Genomic DNA, 22,447 nt, shown 5'->3' with positions numbered 1-22,447 from the left:
AACCACAAGTCTATGAACGCTCTCTGATCACATTCTTCATGACAGTAGTGTGGAGAATGTATAGATGGTGCAGAAGCAAGGGCTTCATTAAGAAGTTGTCACAACAGTTCAGAGGGGACCAGGGAAATAGCAATAAGAGAAAAGAAGAAAATACCTGAAAATTTCCTTCCAAATGATCCAATAATTTTATTTGTCCAAGCCACAGAATTAAGCAATGATTCTTGGGGATGTGTGAAAGATTCTGATAACAAACATGGCATTACAGATACACCTATTCAGGTGGGAGCCATTAACAGGAAGAAAGGTAAGTCTTGGAAAAGAGGGAAAATAGCAAAATGGTTACATTTAATGTGTGATATGAGTGTATTCAAATAAAATATGTGATTTTGCAGAACAAGGACTTCAAAGTTACAGCATTTAGGACATGTCATTTTAACACAGTTCTACTTCCAAGAATCCTTTCTGATCCTCACCCAATGCTCTAAATACTCCCTCCTGTGCCCTCTAGAGGAGAAGGCAATGGCACCCCACTCCAGTACTCTTGCCTGGGAAATCCCAGGGACAAAGGAGCCTGGTGGGCTGCCGTCTATGGGATCGCACAGAGTCGGACAAAACTGACACGACTTAGCAGCAGCAGCAGCAGCAGTGCCCTCTAGAAACCTGTCCTGGGGGTGGCAGAAGACCTCACTGTTTACATATCTTCCTAGCTGGATTCTGGGCTCCATCAAGAATAAGCCAGATTTCCTCAGCGCCTAATATAGAGTCTAATGGGAAAAAAAAAAATTAGTAAATGAAGAATGAAAAAAAGACAATCAAGACCCTCTTTTCCCCTCGTTGAATGAATGACTATTAGAGCATTCTCATCTTTCTTACCTCCTCCCTCTACGTACATTGCCTCTTGAACTCTTTGTTATTTCGGTTCAGAAGAAAGGCTATTCTGCCTCAGGCAATGTGCCAGGTCTTTGTACAGAGGAGGGGCAGATTCAGCTTGATCTGGCTGTGACAGAGACGCACAGGGACTCAGGAACTGAGTGCTCAGGGACTGTGAGCACAGAGCAGGTAACTAACCCAGACAGGAGGGTTAGAGGACAGGCTTCCCAGTGGAATCAAAGTTGAGTCCAGGAAGGACAAGTGGGGGTATAGTTTGATGGAAGGTATAAGCTCAGGAGTGGGGAGAAGCGAGTTTATGTCAGAGAAACATTATGGGTAAAGACCTCAGCCAGAGGGAATAGTCTTCTAGATAACTGAAAACTATTTAGACATCCTAAAGATTAGAATATGTGAGAGAACAAGGCCACAAATGAGACTGGGGAGGTAGCCAGATTTGTAAACCATTTAAGAATTAATACTTCAGTCATAACAGTATTGGGAAGTTTTTAATGAATGTTTTAAAAGGCTTAAATTCCTCCTACAGGAATGACCTGATCAGATTTACATTTTAAAAAGATAACTGTACAAATAGTAAATTGAATGGGGGCAATGGCGAACGCAGGGGAAATAGTTCAAAGTATTGCAGCAGAGAAATGACGGTAGCTTGTACTATGGTGGTAAGAATAGAAATAAATAGAATAATCGGTTGAAGAATTCTTCTGACTGTGATGTAGGAGGATTGCAAAGTGACTGGGGAGGTAGTGAGTTTGGACTTTATTCTGAAGGGATAGACCCTTTAATATTTTAGTCATGGGAGTAATCCATTCAGATATGGGTTTTTAAATGGATTACTTGGCAGAAGGTGGCCAGAAGACTGTCAAAACAACGCACCGTTAAGAGCTGAGACAAGCGAAGAGGGAGCAGAGCGCGTGGGGAGGAACCGAAGACCCAAAAGAGGTATCGGAATCGCGTCCCAGGCTGTCAGAGAAGCAGAAACTGACGCAGCCCCAGAAACAGCTGCTGGGGACGGGGGAAGGGCGGGGGGGTGGCGAAGGAGCCGGGAGCACAGCCGGAGCTACCCACGCCTCCCAGCGCCGGGGGCGGGACCAGGGCACGCACGGCGGCGTGACGCAGGGCCGCAGCTGGCCTCGTTCTGGCCGCCGCCGCCGCTGCGAAGCGGAGTAGGATGAGGCCCGCGGCTGCGGCTCCGGCGTCGGCGGGGCCAGCAGCAGCAGCTGAGGCAGCAGCTGAGGGAGCCGCGACGGCTGCGCCCCCCGACTCCTGACCTGGATTAGGCCCAGCAGCTCCGTGGCCGCCGCCGCCCCGCGGGGGGGCGGGGTGGGGAAGTACTTCGTCTCCCCGCCCCCCCCCCCCCACTGCCGCCGCCTCAGAGGAGGCAACCGCCGCGACCCCGGGAAACCCGCGGCCCAGCCTTAAGCCCCCAGCCCCAGGGACTGGCATGAGCTGCCCTTCGGCGGCGCCGGGGGCCGGGGGAGCCGCTGCCGCCTGAACCCCGGCCTGCCGCCCGACCCCACCTCGCTGACCGAGGCTGACCGCGGAGCGTGCGAACGACCCCGCCACTGCTTTCTTCCTCCCCCAGATCACACACCCCAGCTCCAGAAGATGGGGAACTGCCTCAAGTCCCCCACTTCGGATGACATCTCCCTGCTTCACGAGTCTCAGTCCGACCGGGCCAGCTTTGGCGAGGGGACGGAGCCGGATCAGGAGCCGCCGCCGCCATATCAGGTAGGGGAGGGTGTGTGTTGGGGAAGGGGGGTGCGAGGAGTAGAGGCGGCTCTGGCGGAGATTGTGGGGGCTTCGGGGCTGTCTGTCACTGTCCCTGGCCTCGGCAACACCCGGCCTGAGAGGCACTGGACCCCCTTAGGGCTGGGTTTAAGTGTGATTGCTCCCATCGTCAGTGAAGGGGGAATCCTTCACCTCCCTTCGAGCAGTGTGGGGATGATAGTTCTGTCCTTGAGTTCTGGGATTCGAGTGTGTGATAATATCCCCTTGGCCAGTGACTGGTGGCTAGATTGTGGAGTTCGGAAGTGATATTTTCATGCCTTTATATGTGCATTGTGAGGTTCGAAGGTGATTTCCTCATCACCGGCTGGATTATGGGTTCTGGATAAGTGGTTAACCTCCCCCCACTACCCCACCCCACCACACATACATCCCATTTATACTTTCAAGTGTGATCCTCCTCTCCTCCCTCTCGTCTGTCTGTATTCATTGAATTTAGTAGGCGTTCATTTCTTCCTGTGCTTGGGAGATTTTCAAGTAGTGATTTTGGTTCCAGCAACATGGAGTTGCTTCTTTACATATATATGTATACATATTTATATATGTGTTTATACTAATTGTAGGAGTCAGCTTAGCGACTGAACAGCAACAACAATATTAATTCTGAACCCCTCCTCTTTTTGCTCCACCCCTGTGACACACCTTTGAAACGCGCTGATTTAGAGAACTTGATTATCTTGAACTTTGGAAACCTTTAAACCTTACTTGAGAAATACCTTCTGTTACTCATGGTTCTCCGTGTGTATCAAAGACTTGTCTTCTAAATGACTTCACTGCTTTTTGTACAGCAGTCAGCAGCTCCAGATGTCTTTACACGATTTGTAAAGAGCTGAAGCCCTCTTTAGAAAACTCAAAATAGATAGGTAGATGTTATAATCCATAATATATGTATAAACCTTTCCTCTACTTTTTCAAGATGTTGATTAAAAACTTTACCAGAAGGACTTGGATAGTTAAGTGGCTTAATTTTTTTTCCTGATTGGGGTTTAATTTTCTAACTGGGCAGTCTCCTTTGTTGTTTCATGTGGTGACATCATTATCTAGTGTTATTCTTTTCTCATTCCTATGTTAATCAGTGTCTCACCACACCAGAAAAACCTGATCACAGATGCTGGTTTTCTGAATAAAACCCATCAAGGGCCTTTCATATATGCTGGTAAAGTCCAGTCTTTTCATGTGGCTTACAGAACTCTACATGATTTATCCCTCACATTCATATTCGAGGCCTGTCAAACACAACAGCTTATTCACACCTCTCTGCCTTAGTTCCAATTGCTCTCTGGAACCCTTCCCCCAGGGTCAGCAGGTGAGCGTGTATGTAATCCTCTTTGAGGACTCGGCTGAGCTGTATCTGAAGTTCCTAAATTCCCCTCCCTTTCTCCCTGAATCAATCACTCCCTTCTTTGTGTCTCGCCTGAAGGAAGTGTCTGCACTTTCAAAAGCAACGCATATAACACTTACATGTTGTCCTTGTTAAGTCAGATGTGTGTCTCATTCTTGAGGCATTTCCCTCCTTCTCCAGTATAAGCTGAATGCAGGTAGGAACTCTGTTTCCTGTTTGTTGTATCCACAACATCTGGCTTCATAGTAGTTGCTCAGTAACTGGAATAAGGGAAAACTCTAAGCCCTTGAGAACAGGGACTACCCGCCAGTGCTTAGTGCAGTTTCTGGCACATAAACACTTAAATGTTGAGTGAATTAATGAATTTAAATGGAGTATTGTTATGTAAGTTTACACACCCATTTCTTCCAAAGAATTGTCACAGAAGTCTCTTTAAAAATCCAAACCAAATCTAAGTGCTTTCCTGAGTCTTTGAAGCAAGTAAATTGTTTCACTCTTACTTTCCTTCAAATTTCACTCTTGATTTCCTTCATAAATGTTTATAGGACAATGTGCTTATTTCCATTTCATGAAAAAAATTTTTTAGAGGTACGAGTTTTTATTTCACAATCTCCTATATTCCTTAGTCCTCTTGTAAGCAAGTAAAATACCTTCAACTTATTGTACTCTTTCTCTTAAATACATGTATATCTTATACATTGTTAAGAATAACTTCTTTAGAATTTATGGAGATTGTATTCAATATTTGCCTTTTCCAGGAGGATAAGATAATAAAGAGGTTTTTTTTTGGTATCAGGTAGAAAGGTCTTTTTGAAATGTTATTTGTGACAATGGGAGTTTTTCGTGGTTTCCTTTTCCTGAAATGAACAACCCAGATACTGATAGGCAACTTTGGTATCAATTTGAAGAAAGTAATTTCTTCAAAGATAAAAGTATAAAAAGAGAAACTTTTGTAAAAATTTGTCTTACCTGAAGGAACTGAAATGTTTTAGGAATGTAAAATATGTGTTAGGAATGTAAAATTCAGATTGTCTGAGAAACACCAAGATAAATAATTTATACTTTTAACGAACAGAAATAACTTATTTTTTCTTCAAAACAGTATATAATTGACAGCTGTAGAAATACCGGCTTATTTCTTTAAAGAATAGTTTCAGCTACAAAAGGATGTTTTAAAAATTCAGAAAATAACTGATTGTAAAGGAACACATTTGGTATTCTGCAGTGAGTAGTTAAAAGATGTGTGTACATATATATGCCAAGAGCTCTATAATAAACTTCAATAAGATCCAATTATTTCCTATTAGCAGGATCTGAGATTTATCTATTTATGCTTGAAAGTAAGCATAAATAAACTGTGGTCAAGTTTATGGAAAATACATATTTCTCTCCTGGGTTTCTTTTGTAGCCTCCTCACTGGTCTCACTCCTTTCACCCTTGCTCTCCCTTTAATCTATATTTAATCTGTCATCCAGATTGTTTCTGGTAAAATAGATCATGACACTCTACCAAACTTTCTGTGAATCCTCATTTCATTCAAAGTAAAATCCAGGTTCCTTAGTGTCCCATAAACCCTCCATGATCTGTACTCTCTGCCCGCGTACATAGCTCTCTTTATACTTGCTACTACTCTACCCGTGCTGGCTTCTCTTTAACCTCTCTGGCCTCTTTGTTCTAGGATACACCAGAACTTTTGCCCTTGTTGATTCTGTGCCTTGAGTACTTTTCCCCCAGCTATCAACATGGCTGACTCCTTTCCTTTCAAGTTTTTACTCAAATTGTGTCACCTTCTTAAATCCTCTCTGACCACCCTATTTAAAATTGCATTTACCTTAGCTCTCTGCTAAGCTTACCTTGTTCTGTTATTTTCCCATAGCATTTATCATTTTCTAACATTATTTATTATCTGTTTCTCCTGCTGGTGGTAAACTCCATGAAGAAAAGGGAGTGTTAAAAAAAATTGTGGTTTCCCAAGTGCCTAGAATAGTGCCGGGACATAACAGGCACTCAGTTACTGGCTGAAGACTGGATTTCCTTTAAATGAATTAATGTATTTATTTTGAGGCAAATGCAATTGAATGTCTTATAAAAATTATGCATATTCCTAGTGCCTTTTTCCTTTATTGTGGGTCATTTTTAAGAAATCAATCCTAAAAATCTAATCCCAGTAATACTAAATATAGTAATTGGTTTAAAATAATCATTGATAAAATAGTGTAATTTTTTTCAACCCTTTGTAATCTTAACAAAATGTTTACGAGAAAGAATGTGAATCCTTGTCCTTAAAGAAATCTGAGATAAGAGGTTAGAGCTGTTCTTGAATTAGAAAATTAAAAACAAGAAATTTGACATACCATCTAGTCTTTAAGGAAGGAATTTTTAAAAAGAATACAGAGGAGATCTACCCATCAAGGACAGTCTTAGAAGGGTTGTTAGAGGGAAGATAAGTCATGAAAGGCTGAGGAAAGGGCCAGGTAAGACAGCCCAGCCTTGGAAGGTGTAAGTGAACTAATTGAAAAACCACTAGTCACTCAAAGACCCCCATTCCTCTGCAAAAAAGCTCTTTACAGTATTTTTATCTGACTAGGTATATATTTGCACAAAGTGGGATCTCTCAGTTTTGCATCAGTTGTATGTTCAGTAGTTTGAGATTTACTGATCTCTTAATTCTGTCCTGCACTTTGTGATTAATACATTTGAGATTTTGAAATCAGAGGAAAAATTATAATACAGCACTGAGTGCAGTTGTAGCTCTGGTTTTAGAGTCAGATGGGTCTGAGTACATATCCTGGTTGTTACTTATATGTAGACTATGAAGAGGGTTTATCAGATTATGTTACGTCTTGAGGAGCTTCTTTCCCAAATAACAAACATAACATTTTGGATATTTCAGACTGACTGAAAGTTGTTTTTTTAAGGTGTGGTCTCTCCTTTACTCTCTCTCGTTTAAAAATCTAGACTAAGAAAATACTTATTTTTAAGCTTTCGAACCTGTAATAAATAATACCTTGTTTTTTTGATATCTTTATGAAGTTCAGGTAATTGAGGTTTTGAGGGGTTTTTTGTGTGTTGTTATTATTTTTAATGTACTAGTGTTTTGTTTACCATTTTGCTGAAAACTACCTCAATGTATCTCACATATCTTACTCTTAATAAACAAATTGTTTAACATATCTTACTCTTACTAATCGAATTGTTTGTGAGATTTTATCCCTCCCCTCTTAAAGTTCTACCTTTTCATTGAGGTGCAGATCAACTCCAACCTCTTTAATAAAGCTTCCACTTTCATTTTTCCCTCTCTTGATTTCTTCCAGTACAGTAGTTTTTCTGTGTAATATTTATCTGGAAATCATATATTACCTTATTAATTAGTTCTTGATGCTTTAACATTTATTATTTTTCCAGATCACAGTTTTCTTAAAAGTGAGAATGATGTGTTCAGATTTTAAAAGTTTCTCAGTAGAGGAGAATGGCAGCTTACACATTATAGACCTAGAACTCTGCCTTCTCCCTCTTACACCATCACCACTGCAACTGAGGTCTTCATGACCTCTCACAATTTGATGTTTAACGTCTGCTCTTCTCCCCATTCATTTCATCCGTTGTTATTCAGTAGATTCTGTCCAAATCAGATTCCCTTGCCTCTTAATCCTTAATGATTCTTCATGACTCACCACTAAAGACCTATCTTAGCATTCAGAGTTATAATCTGACTTCTTTTATACTTTCCCAGCTTTTGTAGTCTCATATGAAATTACAGGTGGCACAGTGGCAAAGAAACTGCCTACCAATGCAGGAGATGCAAGAGATGAGGGTTCAGTCCCTGGGTTGGGAAGATCGCCTGGAGAAGGAAGTGGCAACCCACTACAGTTTGGTTTTTTTTTTTTTTTTGGGGGGGGGGGAAGGAAAGTTTGCTTTATTTCAGATGCTGGTGTCTGGGGAGGTAGGGTGGCAGATATCTGTCCAAAGGCCAACTGCCCCCCCACACACACTCACACACATACACACTCTCTAGTCTCTTGCTGGAAAATTCTATGGACAGAGGAGCCTGGTGGGCTACAGTCAATGGAGTCTTCAAAGAGTCGGACACAACTGAGTGACTGAACACACACACACATGCACATAAAGTCTGTACTCTAGTCAGACTGACATTTGCTATATAATCTTTTGGGTTGGTCAAAAAATTCATTCGCGTTTTTGAATGATGTTACAGAGAAATGCGAATGAACTTTTTGGTCAAACCAGTATATATGTATGCCTTCTGGTTCCCAACCTCTGCCTTTGCTCATTGCCCAGAATACCCCTTTTAATCATTCCCAGTGTAAATTTTAGTTTGCAGTGTCCAGCTCAAATGTTAGAAGTCCTTTTCTGATCTCTCCCAACATGAATAGCTTCTTAATCTGAACTCACTTAGCGCTTGTTTACCTGTCTTAGGACGCTTTACCTTTCCTATTTGATTTTAATTCTTTATAACAATGTTACATCTCCCCTTCCAGAATCCAAGTCTGATGATTCATCTTTGCATTGCTAGAACTATTTTCACATAGCAGACACTCAAATACTTGAATAAATGTGAAAATCGGTTACTGTGTTTTTCTGTGAATGTGAAGTTTTATGGTTGTTGACTTCTGTGTAATTGTTCCCAGAATCCTGTGCTTTAGTGTTTGGCTTTGGTACTTTAGAGGGTTCTGCTATTTTTCTCTCCCATGTTAACGATTTTATTTGACTATATTCAGTTTTGTCCCATCACTTCTAATTTATAAAGTGCATAGCTTTGGGAAAGTTAATCTCTTTACATTTTTTTTCCTTGAGTTTGGTCTGTGTTCAGCTTGCCTCATCTTTCCTTTTTTTAAATAAGCAATTTACTTGTAACCATTGTTGCAGGAATTTTGTCTGTGCATGATCTCCCACTCTGGATGTCCTTTAATTAAGGCTGATTCTTTGCCATTAAGAATGTATGAGCACCTTTAAGATTAGGATAGTTTGTGTTAGAGTTTAATTCTAGGACTAATTATAGGGTAACTTGAGAAGATAGGGGTAATGAGTACTTGGTACAGAAGGTCTGAGAACTTGACTTTCTTAAAATATTTTTTAGTTGGTATTTTCTAGTATATATTTTTTTGTAAAATTTTGATCTTTAAAAAAATCTTAATACTTAAGATAGGTTAGATTTTTTTTTTTAATGATCTTAATTTTATTTGGTTCCTTCTACATAGTATAAGTGTCACAGACTGGCTACTCTAGGTTCTCCCTGCCTTTTTTCTTCAACTTACACCACTACTTTTTGTCTTCACTGCCTCAGCCAACTTCAGAACTTGTAGAAATGAGGAAGGGAGTGGAAAGAGGATGATGTAAATAAATACAATTTAAATTGGATGTTATATTTCTTTGTCATCCTGCCCCAAGCCATTTCTGAATATAATTATCCTCTATGTATTACCTTTCTTCAAGCAAAGAGTTAGGGGTGCTGTGTTTCTGTCCTGTATCATAGATTATTTTAAAGACTGTAACAAATTCCCAGAGGCTGATTACTTGTCAGTAACTTTTAATATTGAATTTAACAAATACTTATGATATTGTTAACCTGCTCAATATTCAGGATTTTTGCACTTGTGATATAAATGAAATTAAGAGTGAGATGGTAAAAATACCAAAGACTCAGAGTGGAAATATAAGTGCAAGATGTGAAGAAAAGCAAGCATATAGATAGGCAAAGTGTATGTGTTTTTAATGGCAGAAGAGATTGCTACATGCAATTGAAAAGTAAAGTGATAAGGGAGAACTAAATATATTTTCTGCTCTTGGGGAATCTGGCTGACCTTTTGGTTTTGATATTCAGTTTGACTTTGTGGTATGTTGCTTTTAAAGTCTTTGAAGAGTTCCTTTTTGTAACCAATTAAAAATATTTTGAGTTCATTTTAATGTGAATGCACATATACCTATCTTTTAATTAAATAGCAAACCTGAAGTGTGTTCCCAAGGGCAGTTGAGCAATTAATCTTGTTACTTAATCCAGAGAGCGTACAATAAGGTAAATAAGGGATCTGAAAGTATGGGAATGAAGAAAGCAATCTTCCAGATATATTAGTTCCTAAATTTATTAAAACTTTTTGATTTCTTATAAAGCTAACTGATTTTAAGAAGAATGAGACTTTTATAATTGTTCCAGTTAAATTGCACATAATCTTGTATAACAATTTAATTATTATATTTGAGGAAAAAAGCAGTTTACCATAAACTGAGTAGCAAGGCTCTAAGGTTAAAAACCAAGACACTTGATACCTCACTTCTACCAGTCAGTAGGTGTGTGCTGGGCACGAAGACAAAAGGAAAAATGAGTTCTTTACCCCTAAAGAGCTACTGCTTTAAGGAGACAAGATTAATGTATATACATGAAGCATTTATTCAGTGTGAAACAGTATAATCAAGTATTAAATTGTTTCAGACTTTTTAAGTTGGAGGATCAATTGATAATATAGGGCAGTGAATCACAAAATAACTCTTTAGCTTCTGAAGATATCGAATGATGAACATCAGTATGAAAAATGAATAAAAGAGAAGAACTGCCCTGATTAAACTATGAGTTGGGGAGCTTGGAGCCAGAAGAATAATCAGTAGGTGGTGAGCATGAATTTAGAGGGAGTTGTATAGTCTTGTACAGTTAAAGTATAATATGTGTGTGTAAAACCTTTTTATTGTTCATATATAATATAATAAAGACTATATCTTTAATAGTGTAAATAACAATCCCTTAGCTACATAACCTAGTGAACTTGCATTGCAGGCAGATTCCTTACCGTCTGAGCCACCAGGGAAGCCCTTACATATTATAGCCACCATCAGTATATAGCCAATATCCAGTCCCCCTAAAGGCTCCCTCATATCCCTCCAACATACAATGCCCCTTCTCCAAAGGTAGCCACTCTTCTGACCTCTTAACACTTTATATTGTTTTTACCCAATTTTGAACTTAAATAATTTGTTCAGCATTGTTTGTGAAATTCAGTTATGTTGTTTCATATTCGTGGGAGCAGCTCTTTATTTTTCGTTCCTGTTCAGGATTCAGTTGAATAAATACACTTTTTTTAATGTAGATAATTTTTTTAAAAATCTTCATTGAATTTGTTACAATATTGCTTCTGTTTTTTATATATCGGTTTTTTGGCCCCAGGGCATGTGGAATTATAGCTCCCTGACCGGGCATTGAACCCATTGGAAGGTAAAGTCTTAACCATTGGACCACCAGAAAGTGAAAGTCGCTCAGTTGTGTCTGACTCTTTGCAACCCCATGGCCCTGGAATTCTCCAGGCCAGAATACTGGAGTGGGTAGCCTTTCCCTTCTCCAGGGGATCTTCCCAACCTAGGGATCGAACCCAGATCTCCCGCATTGCAGGCAGATTTTTTTAACAGCTGAGCCACCAGGGAAGTCCCTAAATATATTTAAAGTCCATGTTACTATTTGATGTATATTTGGGTTGTGTTAGTTTTTGTCTGTATGAATGTGCTATGAACATCTTTTTAAAATATACATAAATACCTATTTGTATATATTCAGGAGTAGAAATGTTGGGTATTAGAACAGATATGAATTTAGTTTCTCCCACAATATTGTATTACAGAAATTTCAAAAATAAAGAGAAGTTGACAGAGTTGTTTGGACACCCATATTCCTACCACTTAGTCTGTAGTTAACATTTTGCTGAATTTGTTTTAACATACATCCAACCCCTTTATCAATCCATCCTATTTAGGGATGCATTTTAAAATAAGTTGCCAAAGTGGTTTCACCAGTTTACACTCCTATCAGCTGTGTATGCTCTACATCCTTACCAGCACTTGATACTGTCAGTCAGGCTTTTATTTTGGAGTTAATAAGTCTGTAGAAGTGTTTCAGTGTAGTTTTAATTTGTATTTCCCCAATGAGAAGTGCAGGCTTCCCTGGTGGCTCAATGGTAAAGAATTTGCCTGCCAATGAATGTCTTCCCTAACCCCTGGAGGAGGAAATGGCAACCCAATCCAGTATTCTTGCCTGGGAAATCCCAGGGACAGAGAAGCCTGGAGAGATATAGTCCGTGGGGTTGCAAAGAGTCAAACATGACTTAGCTCCTGAACAACATGAGAAGTGCATACCAATATGCATATTAATATGTGGCCTTTTGTTGCTGGCCTCTTACTTACTGTTTTCAAGATTCATCTATATGAATCCTGTTGTATATATCAGGACTTCATTCCTTTTTATTGTGAAGTATTTCATTGCATGGATCAACCACATTTTGTTTAGCCATTCATCATTGATGAATGTTTGCACTTGCATTTTTTGGCTCTTATGAATGCTTTTACAAATGTTTGAATTAAAGTTTTTATACAGATATGTCTTTATATCTCTTGGTTTATACACTTCCTAGTAGAATTGCTGTGTCATATAATTCCATGTTTAACCTTTTGAGGGACTGCCTGACTTTCCCTGAACACTTGTAGTATGGTTTTACATTCCCACCAGCAGTGCTCAAGGGTTCCAATTTCTGCACATCAGCACCAAAACTTGTTATCTGCTTTTTGCTTTGTTTTTAAATGGCCACTCTAATGACTATGCAGTGATATCTCTTTGTGGTTTTGCTTCCATTTCTATAAAAGCTAATGTTGAGCATCTTTTTGTATGCTAGTTTGTATATCTTTGGAGAAATGTCTATTCAGATCCTTTATCCATTTTTAATCAGATTGTCTTTATTATTGAGTTGTCAAGAGTTCTTTATATATTCTGATCCCTTGTCAGATATGAGATTGCAAGTTTTATCCTGTTTTGTGGATTGTCTTCACTTTTTTTAAAATTAATGTTTATTGGAATATAGTTGATTTACAATGTTGTGTTAGTTTCTGCTGTACAGCAAAGTGAATCAGTCATACACATACATACATTCACTCTTTTTTAGATACTTTTCCCATAGAGGTTGTTAGAGTATTTTGTAGAGTTCTCTGTGCTGTACAGTAGGTCCTTATTAATTGTCTATTTTATGTATAGTAGTGTGTATATGTCAATTCCAATTTCCAAATTTATCCCTCCCCCCACTTCTCCCTTAGTAGCCATAAGTTTGTTTTTTTTACATCTGTGAGTCTGTTTCTGTTTTGTAAATAAGTTCATTTGTACCATGTTATTTTTATATTCCACATATAAGCAATACCATATGCTATTTTGCCTTCCATTACTCAGTATGACCATCTCTAGGTCCATCCATGTTGCTGCAATGGCATTATTTTCATTCTTTATGACTGAGTAATATTCCATGGTATGCATATACCACTTCTTTATCCATTCTTTTGTCCATAGACATTTAGTTTGCTTCCATGTCCTGGCTATGTAAGTAGTGCTACAGTAAATGTTGGGGTGCATGTATCTTTCTGAACTATGATTTCTCCAGACATATACCATATGATTGTGGGATCATATGGTAGCTCTATTTTTAGTCAAGGAACCTTATTCAGTTGTCCACAGTGGCTTTATCAATGTACATGCCCATCAACAGTATAGGAAGCTCCCTTTTCTCCATACTCCGGAAATTATCGTTTGTAGGGTTTTTTGATGATGTCCATTCTGATCGATGTGAGGTGATACCTCGTTGAAGTTTTGATTTGCATTTCTCTAATAGAGGTGTTGAGCATCTTTTCATGTACTTTTTGCCATCTCTGTGTCTTCTTTGGAGAAATGTCTATTTAGATCTCTGCCTATTTTTTTTAATTTTCATTTTTTTAATTAATTGAACTGCATGAGCTGTTTGTGTATATATATATATATTTTTTTTTTTGGAGATTAATCCCTTGTTGATCACTTCATTTCCAAATATTTTCTCCCTTTCTGTAGGTTATCTTTTCATTTTGTTTATGATTTCCTTTGCTGTGGTCTTTCTTGATGGTGTTACTTGAGCACAAAAATTGCTAATTCTGATACAGTCCAGTTTAGTTTTCCTTTTGTCACTTGAGCTTTTGGTGTTATCTGAGCAAGTTTTGCCTAACCCAGGTTCAAAAAGATTTATTCCTGTGTTTTAAGAGTCAATTTTTGTGTAAGTTTAAGGAAAGCCCATATTTATTACTTTACACGGGAGAAATATCAATAAGATATGCAGATGACACCACCCTGATGGCAGAAAGTGAAGAGGAACTAAAGAGCCTCTTGATGAAAGTGAAAGAGGAGAGTGAAAAGGTTGGCTTAAAACTCAACATTCAGAAAACAAAGATCTTAGCATCTGGTCCCATCACTTCGTGGCAAATAGATGGGGAAACAGTGTCAGACTTTATTTTTGGGGCCTCCAAAATCACTGCAGATGGTGATTGCAGCCATGAAATTAAAAGATGCTTACTCCTTGGAAGAAAAGTTATGACCAACCTAGATAGCATATTGAAAAGCAGAGACATTACTTTGCCAACAAAGGTCCGTCTAGTCATGGCTATGGTTTTTCCAGTGATGGTGCATAGATATGAGAGTTGGACTGTGAAGAAAGCTGAGCACCAAAGAATTGATGCATTTGAACTGTGGTGTTGGAGAATACTCTTGAGAGTCCCTTGGACTGCAAGGAGATCCAACCAGTCCATTCTAAAGGAGATCAGCCCTGGGATTTCTTTGGATGGAATGATGCTGAAGCTGAAACTCCAGTACTTTGGCCACCTCATATGAAGAGTTGACTCACTGGAAAAGAATCTGATGATGGGAGGGATTGGGGGCAGGAGGAGAAGGGGATGACAGAGGATGAGATGGCTGGATGGCATCACTGACTCAATGGACGTGAGTCTGAGTGAACTCCAGGAGATGGTGATGGACAGGGAGCCCTGGCGTGCTGCGATTCACGGGGTCGCAAAGAGTCGTACGACTGAGCAACTGAACTGACTGACTGACTGATGATCCTGTTATCCTGTTAGAGCACCACTTTTTGAATACTGTTTCCCCATTGTTGTGCCCCAAATCAATTGTCTGTAAGTGTTAAGGGTTTATTTCTGGACTCTTCTGTTATATCCACTGATTTTATATGTCTGTTCTTAATGCTAGGCCTACACTAGTTTTGCAGTAAGTTTTGAAATCAGGAAATGTGAATCTTCAAACTTTGTTCTTATTAGTCAACTTTATTTTGGCTCTTCTTAGTCCCTTGTAGTTCTATATCACTGTCAGTTTCTGAAAATAAGCCAGCTGGGATTTTGATTGGGCCACATTTAATTTTTTTTTTTAATGAACCCACCCTAAAACATCATTATTATCCAAAATCCATAGTTTACATGAAGGTTCACTCTTGGTGTTGTACATTGCATGAGTTTGGACAAATGTACAGTGACATGGCTCTTTCATTATAGTATCATACAGGATATTTGTCCTGCCTAAAAAATCCTCTGTTTCACATAGTCATCCCTTCCTTCTAACCCCTGGCAACCACTAATGCTTTACTGTCTCCATAGGGTTTTTTTGGTCTTTTCAAGAATGTCTTATATTTAGAATCAAATAGAATGTAGCCTTTTCACATTGACTTCTTACATTTAGTCATATGCAGTCAAGGTTCCTCCATGTCTATCCATGGCTTAATAGATCATTTCTTTTTAGTGCTGTATTCCATTGCCTTGATGTATTACAGTTTATTTACATAAAGGTTATGATTAAAGCTGATGTTAAATCCATGTGTAGGTTTTTGGGTGGATGTAAGTTTTCAACTCCTTTAGGTAAATACCAAAGGAGCACAATTGCTGGATTGTATAAGAGTGTGTTTAGTTTTGTAAGAAGCCACCAAACTGTCTCTCAAAGTGGCTGTACCATTTGCATTCCCACCAGCAGTGAATGAGATTTCTTGTTGTTCCATCCATAGCCTCACCAGCATTTGATATTGTCAAGTGTTTTAGGTTTTCACCATTCTAATAGGTGTGTAGTGATATTTTTGTTTACTTGTATTAATTTGCAATTCCCAGTGCTTCTCATTGCGTCCACCTCTGCCCCTTAAGGTGAAGAAAAATAGAATGCTGTGACATATATCAAAATAGTTCCTTTCCTCTTCCTCCTCTTGCGAGCATGAGGGGATTTTTCTAATATAATAATAATTAATAATCTAATAATAAGTGATCCTAATCGTCACTGTGAGGACCTGGTATAGCTCAGGAAGTAACACTTACAGATTTAGTGCTGGTTCCCCTGGAGATTATAACTCAGGCTTGTTCATACTGAACCCCCCGCAATCATACAGTTCCCAGCAGAATTATAGTTTAGGTTTTTCTACCCTAGCACTGGTTCTACTTGCATGCTAGATCAGAAACTGGAAGTTCTTAATTTTCATAAAAATTATTTGACAGTGAATGTTATTCCCATCTTATAGATGAAGAAACAGGCTTAGTTAGCTGTAGAGTTAGTCAGCTATATGAGAATTGAGTTTTAGATGGCAGAAGTAATTGCACAGTGTGGCAGTGGAATAGCAGAAGAATCAAAATAGATATAACACACTAGATTTGGCTCAAAGGCAGTCATGGGAACCTGGGAGTCCTTTCCAGTAGAGTGAATCTGTCAGAAGAATGGGATACTGGAATGAAGTGGGTTATACAGTGATATAATTGAGGTAATGAGGCTCCTTTATAATAAAGTGGGTCTTCTAAAAATATCTCGTAAGTCATATAAAGGTAGGTTTTGTATAGCACAGCAGGATTGTGCTAAATTGACAGAAATGTCCCTTTGTGTAACATCTGTTTTGTCGTTTGAAAATAAACAGCACTGCCACTTAGCAAAATGCTAAAGTTGGCAAAGTATTTTTGTTGTTCCAGTGGCCTCTCCTCTGTCCTCAGCTGGTGATTCCCCTTTCATCTTTCTTTTCTCCTGTAAGTGATCAGGGGTCCCTGTCTAACCTTTCTCTCCCAAATCAAAATAAGAAATGATACATTTGCCATTAATTGATATTAAGGCACCAATTCCTGATTAAAGTTAATTATAGTATAGTATAGTTCAATCCCGGGGTCAGGAATATCCCCTGGAGGAGGGCACGGCCACCTGCTCCAGTATTCTTCCCTGAAGAATCCCCATGGACAGAGGAGCCTGGTGTCCATAAGGTCGCACAGAGTCGGAAATGACAGAAGCACCTTGGCACGCACGTGACATGCATAGTTCAGTGTGAATGTGTTTTATTTAGCATTATCTCCACTAGTCATTTGTATCCTAGTTTCTTGCTTTTTATTGTGATATTTTTTAAATGTTAAAGTAGTAAAAGTAGATTTGAAGTTTAAAAGGGCCCTGAAGCCACAAGAACTGATAAGTAGTCTATTCAGCGTAATGAAGGAGCAAAGAAACTTAAAAAAACAAGACTTGAAAAGATGAAATATTCAGCCTAGAGGAGTGGGATGGGGTTGGGGGTGGCAAGGAAGTTCAAGAGGGAGGGGACATACATATACTTATAGCTGGTTCTTCTTGTTGTTTGGCAGAAACCAACACAACATTGGTGACGCAATTATCCTCCAATTAAAAATTAAATTTTTTAAAAGATGGGGTATTGAAATCATACAGGAGTGGATCCAAGTGTAGAAAATCTAACTGCAATTAGATTTAAGTGAAATTTTCCAATTCAAACAATTTATTTTGGATAGATAAGTTTGGGATAGAAAGCCTTCTAAAATATATTTTACATTTTTAACATTTTTTTATTCCAGTACACTATCTTTGGTAACAATGTCTTTCTAAGATTGATTCTCAGCTGAGTCAAACTTTGCAACCCACCCTTTTAATTCTTATTCCTTCCCCCATATCATAAATCACTGAAATACTGACTTCAGAGCAGATTTTCATCTCATTTTACTGATTCAAAATTATTAGAAAGATGAGTTTATGATACTCTCTAAGGAATAGAATGATGCCCAGAGTCTTCAGTTATGCAGGAATATTTGTGTTACTGAGTGAAATTTATTCTGCTTTTCATTCTGATAGCTGCATTTTATAATTTTTGTGGGGAGGGGCCAAAAATTTCGTTTCCTTGGCACAAGTTTGCTAAAGTAAAGTTGATTTTAGCAGGAAGTCCATATACACGTGAGAGTAGAGAAATAGAGAAAGGGAAGAAAGCTTTAATACTGAAGTAAGCTTGTCAGGATTTCATTTTTCAAATATACCGCCCATTCCTGTTTCATTAGTTGGAATTTTCTCTTGTCCCTAGATACTGTTTCTCAAAATGCTTTGTTTCTCTTAAAATGTACTTTAGTTACCTAAGACTCCTTATGTATAAATTCTTAAACTCACTGTAATGTTTAGCTTGAGAAATACTTACCTTTAAATCCACAGATCCCTTTGGGGTCAAGAATAGAACTGCATTTCACTGTAACTAATTTCCTTGGTAATCTTACATATCCATTCAAAAGCAGTGTCTGAGAAGGGAACCATGACTTTTCATCAGTTTGGTAAAGGTTTCCATGCCACAGAGAAGGTTAAGAATCCGTGAGAGGCAGTCTCTTGAGTTGCAGGTCATGAGCTCATATCTCTGCTGCCAGAAACGGCAAAGCCTTGGGGGTTTGAACCACAGAGTTCTGATAGTTGTGTGATATAGGTATTCAGTTAAATTTTGCTGTTGCAACACTGTTAGGTAAATTGTCAGACCTCATTTAAGATTGGGTAACATGAAGTGGAGCCATTTTTAAATGACTGAAATTCTGAAATCTATTCAAAATTAAACTTGAGGTATAATTTCTTAGTCACGGATGAAAAAATTGTATCATAGCAATACAGTAGCATCATAGTTTCAAATTGCTTAGACTGTGGAGTTCAGATTTTTTTTTGACAACTCATGTTAGAAAAAATATATTTTATACCAGATTTGTTTATAAAAATGGAAACAAGTTTCATAAGCAGCATTGACCCTTACCATTATGTATTCTGTATATTGTTTCATTTTCTAAAAAGTCCTAGCTTTAACCCTCTAAAACTGATCTCACAACTCACAGTGGTTACTACCTATAGCCCAGAAAGACTCCAAGATATAGTACCACAAAGATAAGATTACGAAATACATTTAAAATACTTTTTATGTCTCTCATTTCAAACAAAATCTCTTAGGAACAAACTTGCCTCTCTAAAAAGAGCATTTTAGAGAAGCGGATACATGTTTGTAACCTGGGAGTTGTCATTAAGATGCTTGTGCCAGGTCCTTTACATTTATTATCTTTATTAAAGATTTTGAATTTTATTCTAGAAAAGGGGAAAGATAGCCAGTGAGGGGAGAAGGCAATGGCACCCCACTCCAGTACTCTTGCCTGGAAAATCCCATGGACAGAGGAGCCTGGTAGGCTGCAGTCCATGGGGTCGCTATGAGTCGGACACGACTGAGCGACTTCATTTTCACTTTTTACTGTCATGCATTGGAGAAGGAAAGGGCAACCCACTCCAGTGTTCTTGCCTGGAGAATCCCAGGGATGTGGGAGCCTGGTGGGCCCCTGTGTGTGGGGTCATACAGAGTTGGACATGACTGAAGTAACTTAGCAGCAGCAGCCAGTGAAGGATTTTAGGTAGGGTTGGAGAAGTATTATGTAAATTAAATTTTTGAAGGAGATCTCTGAGAACAGAATATATATTCTATTTAGGAAGCCACTGCATTAGTAGATATTGTTACCTGGGGTGTTGTCAGTAGAGAAGAAGAGTTACAGATGAATTCTCTTGTTATTTTAGAGAAATAAACAACAGAACTCAGTAATGGATTATATGGTAAGAATTTTTCCCAAGAATAGAAACATCAAGAACACGTTATTTTGGGAGGAGATCAGCTCTGAAGGAAGAGGGTGGTATAGGAATAGGCAATAATGGGCTGTGGAATTGAAGGTGGATAGATTTTAATGAGAAAGATGTAGTATAAGGTTTCTGAGAAAGTGGAAGCAGATGGAATCCAGAGGTAGTGGGATTGGCCTATACAAAAGAAAACAAGCTTTAGTTTTTAATAATATTAAATAATACACTCATGTGGTCAAATTCACATGGACAAAAGTACAGGTGAGAAATCTTTTCTTCGGCCACTCAGTTCCACATCCAGTAGGCAACTAATGTTAATATTTTTTTTATATCCTTCAAGAAATTTTATACACATGCAAACAAATACAAGTAGTCCTCCCTGATCCCTTTACACAAAATGTAGCCCACTGTACACACAATTTTGCACGTTGCTTGTTCTTCCACTATGTCTTAAAGCTCTTTCCCTATCTGTGCATAAAAGCTTCATTCTTTAGGGCTGCATAGTATTATTGTGTATACTGTTATTTATTTAACCAGTTCTGTATTTGATGGACATTTGGGTCAGTACTATTCTTTGGATAATACCTCTGTTTTAACAAGTCAGAAAGACTAACTGGAGATAGGTGCACAAATGGGCAGGACTGTAAGTTTGACTGTAGAAGTTAAGTGGTCCAAATTATCTGAGTACAGAGAGCTAGGTGGTCCATTTTTGGACCAGCAGAGTGAACTTTAATATTTAGGTTAAATGAGCTGATGTGTAGGGAGTTACTTAGTCAAATAAGCAGGAATTAAAATGCCTTACCTAGGGAAATCTGGCCAGGTCAATACACCAGATGGAGGTAAGGGAGTCACTGGACCAAAGTTGGAGTCATTACCAGGAAAACTCTTAATTAAAGTACATGTTTGTCTGTCAGAAGTCACTTTTAGAAATCACCTTTTGATGGAGAAAAATTAGGACTATTTTTGGGTAGCCTCAAATCAGGACCTTCCATTTAAGGTTAAGTGGATCTAGCTTATCTGAAGGTCAAGGATTCCTTTTTAGGGTAAAGACTGTGTTTTGGGTTCAGAAGCTCTATGAAAAGACATTACTGCCTAATTTCCAAGAATTTCCATTTTCTACTGTTTTTCAGTTATAGAATATATAATTTTAAGCTAAAATAGAAAAATTGATTAAGCCCAAATTATAAATTTGTTTGCAGTAACATAAGGTACTTGCAAGTGGTTATAATTTTTTCAGATACTTTGGGTGGGTCTAGGAGGTCACTCTCACTATTAGGTACCATGGGCCAAGGATAAGATCAGACTTGAAACAGTACAAGTCATGTGGGTGGCAGGTGGGACAGCTAACTTTGGTTATAGTTGTGAGAGGGCTTGTTTAAGGATTGGGTGTTCAGGTATCAACAGCCAAGGTTTCTTCTCTGAGTTTTTAACTTATATTCCTTCAGCTGGTTTTTCTGTTTCTCTGGCAACCATCCAAGTTCACACAAGTGTCTCTTAACCCTTTCATTATTTAATAATTCTTGAGAAGCTGAAAACCATAAATCCTCTTCCTGGGCAGGTGCACAGAATTTTGTGTGCAATTTGAAAGAATTTATGTACCCGCTTAAGCCCAGATCTCAATTAACAATCTCTGGCCTATCGTCTCAAACTTCTGTTCTTACTTCCTTGCATTGCTTTCTTCAGTATACCTTGTCTGCTCCTACCAGATCTCCTGTTAACAGTGGTTCCTCCGTGCCTGCTATTTAATATAAAGAACAAAAATTTAAGAACATTTGACGTCCTGTACTCTTGGAAATTTGAATGAGCGTGACAGGGTCACACAGCTATTTTGTAACACCACACTGAGCCCCGTTTTCCTGATTTGTGGTACACAGTATGTATCATTGGATTTCATTACATAATTCTAAACTAGAAGTGGTTTTATATACTTTAAAAAGAAATTTCGAAATTTATTCTTTTTTTGTAGTTTTACAGTTTTAAGTATAAACAAAAATTTCCACTGATTTGTATACATTTGCACTCCAAAATAATATTGTTGAAACAAAATATTATTTAACCAATAGTATCCTATATACAAGAAAGTCTCAAAATAATTTTATATGACTGATTCAGTATATCTTAAAAGTGGAGTCAGTAACATGCCACAACATGGATGAAGCTCAAATATATAATGTTCAGTGAGAGAAGCTAGACATTAAAAAAAAACAAAAACAAAAACAAAAAAAAAAGAAGCTAGACACCATACACATAGATGTGGCTCCATTTATATAAAATGTCTAGAATAGGTAAATCCATAGAAACAGGCTGGGGAAAAGGAGGAATGAGTTTTATGATTTTTCCCAAATGTAAATATTTTAAGATATAATAGTACCCTCATATTTTTGCACACTTTTAGTTTTTACTTAATGCCATTTAAGTATTTTCTCATGTTGCTGCAGTCTTGAAAGTTCCACTTTTTAAGAGCCATTAAATCTATAAATCCATTAAGTCTATATTATGCTCCTGTACATTCAGGGTGTTTCTTGATATTCTAGGATAAGTTTCTTGATTCCTGATAGTGGTAGGAGTGGAGGAGATGGTGAGATGTGTTTCTCATGTATAAATTGTACCACGGAGCTTTTATGAAAAAGTGGTGTACTGAAAATAACTTGTTAATAGCTGGCTGATGGGCAGATAGCCTTGCTTAGGGCAACTTTTACATTTGGATACTAACATTAGTAACT

General features: G+C 38.3%; 1 protein-coding gene across 1 annotated transcript in view; it reads left to right on the top strand.

Moving 5' to 3' along the window:
• The first annotated feature begins 2,237 nt into the window (after positions 1-2,237).
• Positions 2,238-22,447, top strand: part of RNF11 (ring finger protein 11) — a 36,863-nt gene continuing 16,653 nt past the window's right edge. Inside the window, exon 1 of the mRNA XM_052636898.1 lies at positions 2,238-2,616. Coding sequence (XP_052492858.1) covers positions 2,494-2,616 — 123 coding nt within the window. The 5' untranslated portion in view covers positions 2,238-2,493. The remainder of the gene's footprint in view (positions 2,617-22,447) is intronic.

The sequence above is a fragment of the Budorcas taxicolor genome, chromosome 3 (assembly GCF_023091745.1).
Source record: "Budorcas taxicolor isolate Tak-1 chromosome 3, Takin1.1, whole genome shotgun sequence".
Taxonomy (NCBI): domain Eukaryota; kingdom Metazoa; phylum Chordata; class Mammalia; order Artiodactyla; family Bovidae; genus Budorcas; species Budorcas taxicolor.
This window is presented reverse-complemented; position numbering and strand designations above follow the sequence as displayed.